Source organism: Perognathus longimembris, chromosome 1 (genome assembly GCF_023159225.1).
Source record: "Perognathus longimembris pacificus isolate PPM17 chromosome 1, ASM2315922v1, whole genome shotgun sequence".
Classification (NCBI taxonomy): domain Eukaryota; kingdom Metazoa; phylum Chordata; class Mammalia; order Rodentia; family Heteromyidae; genus Perognathus; species Perognathus longimembris.
In genome coordinates, this window is record NC_063161.1 from 159897998 (window position 1) to 159908233 (window position 10236).

The following is a 10236-nucleotide window of genomic DNA, read 5'->3' on the forward strand; positions in this document are numbered from 1 at the left end:
TGCGCCCATCTCACACCCCGTTTAGGACTAATAAAGATTCCAAGGCCACTCCCTGGCGTGCCCAGTTGTTTCCGGCCGACAAAATGGGGCTTCCGAAGGTTCTAGATGTTGAAAGAAGCCAGGCCTCCATCAACGATCCATCTCCTTTATTTTGCACTAGAGGGAGCCAGGCCTCAGGCCAGGCAAGCCCTCTGCCTGAGAGTCACATCCTCTGGGCACGCCCCTCTCCTACAGGGGTCAGGGGACTCCCCAAGCCCGGGAGTCACTGGCTAGTGTAACTGGCCACTCCTGACGCTGGCCAGACCAGAGAGCCACAGGGTGGCCAGATTTCAGTCTTCCAGGTCAACAGCCTCAGGTCCGCACGAAGCTTGGGCCAGAGGGGAGACAACCTCCAGACCACTGTGGTCGGGGGAGTCTTTGCAGGTACTGACTCTCCAGAAAGCCAGACAAAGTAGATAAACACGAGTGGGAAAGGGCCGTGGCAAAGTTCCCCGTGAGGCAGACACTGCCGGCCTGCCGGGCGTCAGGAGACCCGTGGGCGCCTGGCCTGGCCTCATTTGTCCACTTCCTCCTCGGGGGGACCTGGATCCTTCCAGAGCCCTCTGCCAGCGCGGCCACAGCCGTGCAGAGCCCGTCCCTCCTCCGTCAGCCCAGCTCCGGGCCGCACCAGGACACCGCCTGCCGCAAGACCAGGTCCACGGCCGAGCCAGAGAACAAGTTCCGGCGGCTCACCTCCATGACCCGCAGCCACGTTTCACCGCTGTCACCGTCTGGCACTTGGCTGGTCGGGGCGGGTCCCCATGCCACAGGCGGGAAGGGTGGTGCTAGGCGGCGTCCCTGCGGCGGGCGGGGGCGGCCGCCGGGGGTCGCCTGTCTCGGGCGGTGTTCTCCCACTCTTTCCTCACCATGATGTAGAGCCGCATGGCTGCCTGGGCATCTTGGACCTGGAGACAGGCAGTGATGGGAACCACCCAGCAGCTGGCCACAGGTCACGTGGGGCCACCCCCACCCCCACCCCCCACCCCCGCAGCAGAGGCGGCTCGCGGAGCCCGTAGGAGCAGGCAGGGCTGGCGTCTGGGTCTCTGCCATGGTCTACATGCGCTCTGCATCCAGGGCTCATGCGCTGGAGACTAGGCCATGTGTGGCAGGGGTGGGGGGCGGGGGGGAAGAGGGGGGGTAGGAGGGGCCCTCAGGGGCCCCAGCGTGGTAGTGTTGGGTGTGGGACCTTTGAGACTGAAGCACAACAGGTCATTGGGGGGCGGGGGGGGGGGTGGGGAAGAGACTTCAGAAGGCCCAGGTAGCTAGTTCTCCAGGTCCCCGTCATTTCTGTGATGATCAAGACGCCCCTCTCCTCCGCAGATCCCCCCCCTTCCCACAGATCCCACCACTGCAGCAGCGTGACTGCTTCAAGGCCTCACTGCAAGGATGTCCCGTCTATAAAGTGCTCAGCCAGGCATTTCATTACACGGTTATGGCGCATTTTTGGACGTTAGTGGAATGTCATTTCCTAAGCCCACTCTGCTGTCTCTTCTAAGCCGGAAGCTGGGAGGACCCCACCTCTCCTCCCACCCCCGAGGGCCGTTCCCCCGAGGGCCGTTCCCCCGAGGGCCGTTCCCCCCGAGGACACACTTACGGAACAGTGCTCTGCCTGCTGGACTCTGAGCCCCAGGATCTTCTCGGAGAGCAGCTTCAGAGACGGTCTTCCGCTCTGCAGAGGGGAGGCCGCGTCAGCTGGGGGTGGAGCCTCCGCCTGCCCGGCGCTGGCCGAGGGCGCGTCCTCCGCGCTCCCCCGGGGCGCTCTCGGCTGGTGAAGCCCCCTGCCCGCGCCAGTGGAGGGGCGAGGGCGGGTGGGCTGTGGTGCACCGGCCCCCGGCGGGGCGGCACTTAGCACCGTCACTCCCGGGGGGCCGCTCCAGCACGGGAGGGGGTGGCAGTGGGGGGCTTGGTGCCCTCCCGGAGATGAGTGTGCGCCACGCGGCCGCTCACGCCCACCTTCAGGTTGGCAACAACTACAAGGCTCCTTTTTTCTCTTCTTGCGGTGCTGAGGACCGCACCCAGACCCGTGCCCGCACGCCGCACCCCGTCAGGGCGCCGTGCCCGCCCTGCTTCCTGCTCCGGGGCTCCTTTGCCGGGCGGCTGGAGGGAAAACCCTTCACCAGGGCCGCAGCGTGCAGCACTCGCCCGTACCTTCACTCTAGCCTTGAACGGCTTGTACTTCTGGGTGTCCCGGATCTTCTTTTTTGGATGATCGAGGAACAGCACCTAGGGGCAGGAAACGACAAGCCCTTCCATCTTCCATTTCCACGGCGGCTTGCGGCCCCCCAGTGCTGCACACGCGGGACGGACGTGGATCGCCCCTGCCCCCGGGCCTGGAGGTGTGAGCCCAGGGCTGTGCTGGCTAGGTTAGCATTCCAGCACGTGGGCCACACCTCGGGCCCTGCTTCCTTCACACCGTGGGAAGCAGAGATTTCAATGGCTCGATCCTGCAAGCTCAGCAAGCGGCAGACACACGCAATGCTCTTTGGGGGGCGGGGGGGGGCAGAAGGGGAGATGAGAGAGACACCGCCTGCCGATGGGGGTGGGAGGAGACGCCACCCACTGGTAGAATCGGAAGGGGATTCAATGGTTTTAACCCTTACTTTATGTTGTTATCTTTTATCTTTCAGGTGCTGAGGATAATGAAATCCAGCCTCTATTACTAAACTATTCTCTCTGCATTTTTTTGGGGGGGGGGGACAATTCTGGGTTTGTACACAAGGCCTCATGCTTGCTAGGCAGACACCCTACCACTTGAACCACACTCCAGCCCTTTTTAAGGCTTAACTTTTCAGATAAAAATCTTTCATTTCTGATTCTCCTGCCTCCAGGCCGTCCACACAGCTTTAATGACAGGCCCCCGCTGCTATTTCCAGCTTATGGCCTTCAAAGACTGGTCTCCCCCCACCCCCAGGCAATAACCCACGGCCCGTGAGCAGGCTGGGATTCCCCGGGAGTCTGGGGAAAAACACGAGGACGGACTCGCAGCATCAGAGCAAAGCTCCAGCAGGCACAAACCGGACACAGGCCTAGAACCACAAGGACTCAGCCAGCCTAAGCGAGTTTCTGGGGTAAGGGAGCCCCGGTCACACGGCTGACACCTGGGTATCAGGCCTTCCGCCAGGTGAAACCCATGGGAGCTCACAGTCAGCCCTTCACCCCCCTTAGGGCAGGGCCGCTGGCTGGGCTGGCTCTGGAGCCCTAACGTTGCCAGAACGCCCCAAACAAGGGCTTAGCGTGGCCCTTCAAACACAGCAGGGGTTCAGTAAGTGGCACTGGACATAAGATTTCCAACATGAGACACAAATTTAAAAATTAAAGATACCACAGTGCGGGGCGCTGGTGGCTCGTGCCTGTAATCCTGACATCCAGAGGACCACAGTTCAAAGCCGCCAGCCCAGGCAGGAAAATCCAGGAAACTTATTTCCAAGATAACTAGCAAAATGCAGGCCTGAAAGCATAGCTCAGGTGGTAAGAGCACCGGCCTAGCAAGCAAGCCCAGAGAAGGCAAGGTGCTGAGTCCAAACCCCGGCGCGGGGGAGAGAGGGAGACATCACAGCAGGATGCTCTGGAGCCAGAAGGATGGGGGCGGGGGAAGGGGGGACGGGGAGGGGGGAGGCAGGAGGCAGGGAGGACGGGGGGGGGGGGTCAGTAGGGAGGAGGCGGGAGGGGGCGGGGGCGGGCACAGCACGCAGCACCTTCAAGTCGCTGTGTAGCGCGTGCCCCACCAGGATTCTGCCCTTCAGCATCTCGGCCACTTCTCTCTTCACAACGTCAAGTTTCTCCCCTGAAAGTCAAACCAGCACGGCAGTTCTGAGCCACCATTCTGAGGGTGAAGCAGTCCCTCCGGAGGCTCCTGTCCTGTCCTGCCCCCCCCCCCCCGCCCCCAGCCTCGCTGTAGGGCTGGGCTGCAGTGGCCCTCCGCCCTGTCCCCCGCTGCTGTGTGCCACAGCCACACGGCCAGAGCCAGGCCCGGCCGGCTCACTCGGGGGGACCCCGTGCCCCCCCCACCGGTCCCCCTCACCCCCGCCCACGCGCCCCTCAACAGTTCAGTCCTGGGGCGGGCAGGGTGGGACGCACGACCGACACAGCCCCGGCCACACCCTCGCAGCCGGGGGACGGGGTGCTGTGCTTCCCCCTCGGGGCCCGTGGGGAGCACCGGGAGGGACGCACCCTGCTTGAGGTCCTCGGGCCGGATCCCGCTGATGGCTGTCCTGTAGTCCGTCACGGGCTCGGTTGGCCTCACGTACTTGTCGTAAACACACTTCCCGTACTGGTTCACGAGGGACACCCGGGCCACGATGCTGTCCTCGCCCGTGGGGCCAACGCCCACCATCTCACAGTCCATGGCCAAGGCTCTCGTCAGGCTGGGGGGATCAGAGGCGCCGGTGAGGGGCTCCAGGTCCCACTGTCACCACGGCTCTGCCACGGCCGAGCTGCACAGTCGTGGGGCTGGGTGGGGCTCTGCCTGCTCCGCTCAAATGCAGCAAAGACTCCCACCCCCAAAAGAACATTCTGGGCGACCCGGCCGGAGCCCGGCATACCCACTAAAGGCCTGCTCCTTCACCAGAGAGACGCTGCTCTCCTTCTGCCCCAGCTGTCTCCGCGCTATCCTGGCCGCCTCGGGGCCCATGGCAGCCTCGATATCCACGGGATCCACACCATCAAACCAGATGTCTTTCCTGGAAGGCAAAGGCTGCGGTGAGCTGGGGGGGGGGGGGGGGGAGAGGGTGCGGGGCTGTCCAGAGGGACTGTGCCCTGCCCGAGCGAGCACACGCACACACAGCCTGGCTGTGCCACTTGTGGGATTATCTCGGCACTTTCCCACCGCTGACCCTTCCCAGTGAGCAAACACACTCAGTATCCAGGATCCAGAAGCCACGGAACACACAAAACCCTGCGGCCTGCCTCAGCAGAATGACAGCTGACGCCTCTGTAATGACACAGAGGATTATCGAGCAGGAGACCCGGATGGGCACTGACCGTTGCCACCTGGCTGCCTGGCGCGCTCCGGCTTTATCCCCACCCAACCCCACGCGCGCAGTCACTGCAGCAGGGGCCTGCGCCTCTGCTTAGGGCAGCACAGGAGGCAGGGGTGGCCAGCCGCTCCGCTCCACAGCCCGTCCCGTACAACACAGGGGGCACCCGACCCTCTCCCTTCCACCTGCAGCAACCAACAGGGGGCCAGCGAGCCCGCTCCCCGCCCTCCACACGAGACCACCCCTTCCGGTCAAGTAGTTGCCAGGCACCAGGCCCAGCATGGAGCAGGGCATGCTGGGAACCCAGTCACCAGGCTTCACAGGTCTTTCTGGCTCCGGCCTCTGTTCGTGATGCAAGTCTGTGTCTGTTTTGGTTGTAGTAGGATCGAGCTCAGGCCCTCAGAGCCATGCCTGAGCCCTAACGCCACAAGCTTTTTGGGGAAGAGTCCAAGATGGAGACATGAGCTCAGTATCTGACACCTTTGCTCACTGGCTAGTGCTCTACCCAAGCCACTCCTCCAAACTCAGCTTTTGCTGGTGCTTACCAAGCGCTGAGCTCTGTGCTAGGCCCCAGAGACAGCCGGTGAACCAAGTTCTGCCTTCCCGATCCCACACTCCAGAGGAAACAAGTAACAGGGAACAGACTCCAGACACAGCAAGGGAGACGGGCAGGGCCACCCATGCCTCGGCACCTTTCAGCTGTGGGGATGCCGGAGGCCGGGCAGCCAGGCGTAGTAGCACTTAGGGCCACAGCAGGCAGCCTGTGTCAGTCACCACAGAGGAGGCTGCAGGGATGACTAACTAACGCTTACTCAGTGGGGGGGGCCGGGGTCAGGGCCACGGCTGCCTCCTCAGCTTTCCTCTTCTTAGGCTTCACGGCCCCTTGTTGCAAAAAGATAGCACCATCTGTCCTCCTCTTGGCTCCTTTCTGGCGCTCTGCCCCGCTTGCCTCGGTGGAAGGTGCCCGTGACAGCCTGTCCTTCTTACGGGCGGAGGCAACGGAGACCCCCGCGGCCGCCTGGGCTCTCCTAGGCGGTGAGTGGCCTCCCTTTGATGCATCTGAGCTCTCTTTTCCATTCCGCTGGACGATTTGGGGCTGCTTTTTCACATCTGTCTGACGGACAAGAGGTTCTTCGGGGGCCTGAGATTTTTGTTTCAGCAGCTAGTGGAACGAAAAACATAAGCCATGTTACAATTTGGAAAAGACATACAATAGACTGAAACCTTGTGCATAAGCATATGTATGAATATGTGTATGCACGCACGCACGCACACACACACACATCTATCGTGTCTATAGACACTTCCTGTCAGCATCATGGATTTTTGTTTTGTTTTTTGCCAGTCCTGGGGCTTGGACTCAGGGCCTGAGCACTGTCCCTGGCTTCTTTTGACTCAAGGCTAGCACTCTACCACTTGAGCCACAGCGCCACTTCTGGCTGAACCCAGGGCTTCATGTATACAAGGCAAACACTTTACCACTAGACAATATTCCCAGCCCCCACCCTTTTTTGAATATTGTTTTTGGTGTCAGTCCTGGGCACTGTCTGTGAGCCTTTTCTGCTCAAGGCTAGCGCTCTCTAACTTGAGCCACAGTCTGCCTTCTGGCTATTAGTAGCTAACTGGAGTCTCATGAACTTTTCTGCCTAGGCTAACTACAAACCACACTCCTCAGATCTCAGCCTCCTGAGCAGCTAGGACAGCAGGTGTGAGGCACCAGCGCCTGGTAATGTGAGTTTTCAAGGTTTGAGAAACCCCTTTTCACTCTTAACCACTGGTGATGAGACGCTTTTTTCTTTGCTTATCGCAATGCATTACTTTCCGCATGCTCCTTCATTCCTAACAAAACGCCAATCACGTTCTACCCTATAAGTGCCTGCTGGGTGACCAAACGCCCCAGAACACCCGACTGTGAGTGGGGAGGGTGGCGTGGAGGCAGGAGGGGGGAGAGGGTGGAAGATCAGCAGCTCCTTTTCACTTAAGTAACTTGAGCGTTCAGTCCAGTTTGTTCTTTTGTGGAACACAATCACCACTTCCTTCACACCACCTCTGTGTTCGCTGTTGCTCAGCGTCCCTGGGGGGGCAGACGTGTGACATTGGATGGCTAGAAGGTGCCTGTCCCACCGGAGGTGGCTGGTGAGCTTCCAGCAGCCACAGCTCCCACTTCGCTCCAGCAGGGGCTCTCTGAGGTCTTGGAGCTCAACCTCCTCCCTGTGCTCAAATCCCCAGCCCCGCTGTTCTGGACCCAGCGTGAGGCTCTGGCACAACGCGGCCAGCTGAGATGATGAAGTGGGTTCCCACCGTTCCCAGTATGGTTAAAGGACTTAAATGATGTTTTTTTGTTGTTGTTGTTGTTGCAGAAATCGCGAGTTTCCCTTATAGTAGGCCTCCATTCTTTACTTCTAGAGAAGTCTTGCTTGCATCCAGTAGTGATCCTCCTGCCTCTCCAATGCTAGTGTTACAGGCATGCACCCGGAAATCTGGCTCTTAACATTCATTTAATTTGGCTTTACTGAGGAGCCAGTGCTTAGGAAATCACACGGAACCTGGGACTGGGGCGGGGGGGGGGGGGGGTCCGACTGCTCCTCTCTATCAAGACGGGGAAACTATCGGGAATGTCCCCACTAAGATGCCAAGGCAGCGTGCTAGGGGACTCGGGAAGTTCTTTATTCTCTCACTCTTCTTCACCCAGCTTCGACCGTTTGCTTTTGGAACAGCACAGAGTGCAGCTCACGTCAGAAAGGAGGAGCCGGTACCCTCAGGGGGTTCTGCCTTTCTTTACGAGCCAAGTTCCTCAAGCTCTCCCGGCCTCGGCTTCCTCACCCAGGAAAAAGGACTAGGAACAGCTTCCAAGTCTGAGGGGGACAGGAAACCGAGGCACCCTTGGCAGGCGCCCACGGCCCGGACCTCAGGGCCAGACTACCCGGGTTCAAATCCTGGACGGCTCAGGCGGCCTTTTCTCCCTCGCAGACCGCGGTGACGGGGGAACCGGAGACCCCGCGCAGCCTGGCCTCCACCCCCAGCTCCCGGGACCCGGCCCGCCCGCGAGGCGGCGCCCGCGCCGGCCCGCTCCGCTCTCACCTCCCGCAGCGCCTTCCAGTTCCGGGAAAAGTCTTCCGGAGCCCTGGGCGGTGCCCCCGCGGCCCCGCTCGCGCCCGGCGCCTTCTTCTTCCGGAACCGCGTCCGGGGCTTCTTCCGAGGGGCCGTCCGGGCGGCCGGGCGCGGGGCGCGCTCGGCCGTCGGGGCCCTGGCCCGCATGCCGCGGCTCGACGCGGCCGGGAGACCCGGCGGCGACCCCGGAAGTGGCCCCACGTGCGCCGCGCGCTCGCGCCGGAAGTGCCCTCCCCGCGGCCCGCCGGAAACCGGGCCCGCGCCGGCTGCGCTCGCCGCGGCGGGGCGCGAGGCGAAGCCGTGGGCACGGGGAGGGGCTGCCGCGCTCGTGGGCGACGCCGGGGCCGGCGACCGAGGACGCGCGCGGGACAGTCCCGGGGGCCCCCGACACCGGGAGTGTGTGTGTGTGTGTGTGTCGGGTGGGGGGGGTCTCCAGAAGCGGGGACTCCGGAAGGGATGTGGGGGGGACCGCCATCGAGGTGGCACCGGCGCGGACCGCCCCTGGCCGGAAGGGGGCGCCGGCGGGCTCCGCACGCGGCCGAAGCGGAGCGCGCGTCGCGGGGACCCGGGAGCCGCTCACCGAGAGAACGGGCGCCCTGGGAACGGCGGCCAGGGTGCCGTCATCAGCCCCGGGGGGGGCCCGAGGACGGAAGTCACCGCGAGAACCCGCGTGGGCCCGGGGTAGATGTGGTCTGTGTGTGCCCGGCCGTTTGGAGGGACACGCCTGGGGGTCGGGGAGCATCCGGAGAGGAAGGGGGAGCGGGTGGGGGGGGGAAACCACTCCAGACCCCCCTCACCCCAGACCCCACCCCACCCTCACCGGCCAAGGCCTTCCCGAGGTTCCTCCCAGCGTGGAGCCAGGGTGCTAGGCCAGTGGCCTAACTCAGGCGTCCTTCACATGTCAGGTCCGGCCCTGAGGTGCTGAAGGTTGGAGAAAGGAGGTTTTATTGGTCTGAGCAGAAAAGTACTTCAGAATCATCTTCAGGCTGCGGGACATTAGATCTGTTAGGTTTAGCTGGGTGTTGGTGGCTCCCGCCTGTCATCTTAGCTACTTGGGAGGTTGAAATCTGAGGATGGTGGTTCAAATCAAGCTCGGGCAAGAAAATCTGTGAGACTCTTCTTTCCAATTAACCCCCAAAAGGTAGGAAGTAGTGCTACAGCTCAAGTGGTAGAGTGCTGTCTTGGAGCAAAAGGAGGTCAGGGACAGCACCCAGGTCCTGAGTTCAAGCCCCAGGATGGAACACACACACACACACACACACACACACACACACACACACACACACACACAGTGTTAAGTTTAAGTAGAGGAAGAATTGGAAACAGGATGACCGGTATGCATAGCATCCCAGTCACAGGTGTGGCCTGGCGCGTCACCTGCGTTACCACTGTCATTAATTACTTTATGGGCGCAATCTGGTTCTGGTAAGCGTGAGCCATTTCCTCCTGCTCCAGGGTGCTGTAACGTCATTGGAGATAATGACCTCCTTTTGAGGGGGCCGGGGGGTGGGACATGGGGTGGGGTGAGGTTCTACTGCACTTTCCCTTGGGAGGAGGTGGTTTCGGTAATAAAGATGTTATTGATCAGCCTTTCCTTGCTCAAATCTAGTATTTGCAGGTAATTGCCGAGGAGTGAGATGTAGGATAATGGGGGAGGGGCATGGAGGCAGGCAGAGATGAACAGCTTTTCTCCTGTTTTCAGTTAATTTGCCATCCCAAGTACAGGTCAGTGGAGCAGCTTCCAAGTACCTCTTACCCCACGTTAGGCAACTGAGTCATGAGGGTCAGGAAAGGTCAAGTGGACAGAGGAGAGCAGAAGGCAGAGAGCGCAGCAGGCCAGGACAGCCTTTGATCCTGGCTGCAGAGGGACTCCGTGTACCACAGAGGAGAGCCGGGGAGACAGTGGGGTTGTAGGTTTTTAGGAGGGTGAGATCTCTGACATATCTTTGTCCCGTCCTGTTTGGGACTCACTGTGCAAACTGTCCTGTTTGCAGTTTGTGTTGCAGACTGACCTGGTTGGGGTTTTATGGTGGGGTATCCTCCTGATTGGACAGTCCTGTGCTTTCAGATAAGAACGGGGGCGAGGTTTGACTGAGACCCAGGAGGGGGG

At 61.2% G+C, this 10236-nt stretch overlaps 1 protein-coding gene across 1 annotated transcript; it reads right to left on the reverse strand.

Moving 5' to 3' along the window:
• Positions 1-131: 131 nt before the first annotated feature.
• On the reverse strand, positions 132-8309 carry Rexo4 (REX4 homolog, 3'-5' exonuclease). The gene is made up of 8 exons (XM_048345707.1): positions 8097-8309; positions 5828-6177; positions 4581-4718; positions 4210-4403; positions 3735-3823; positions 2188-2262; positions 1634-1708; positions 132-944 (listed from the first exon to the last, which is right to left on the reverse strand). Exons 1-8 carry the CDS (start codon positions 8271-8273, stop codon positions 825-827), a joined length of 1218 nt encoding a protein of 405 aa, XP_048201664.1. The 5' UTR covers positions 8274-8309; the 3' UTR covers positions 132-824.
• Between the last annotated feature and the right edge of the window lie 1927 nt (positions 8310-10236).

Coding starts and splice junctions, on each gene's coding strand:
- Rexo4 (XM_048345707.1), bottom strand. CDS start 8,273: ATGCGGGCCAGGGCCCCGACGGCCGAGCGCGCCCCGCGCCCGGCCGCC. Junction 3,824..4,209: donor GCCCGAGGACCTCAAGCAGG/GTGCGTCCCTCC, acceptor TTTGACTTTCAG/GGGAGAAACTTGACGTTGTG. Junction 2,263..3,734: donor CGCTACACAGCGACTTGAAG/GTGCTGCGTGCT, acceptor TCCTGCCCCTAG/GTGCTGTTCCTCGATCATCC.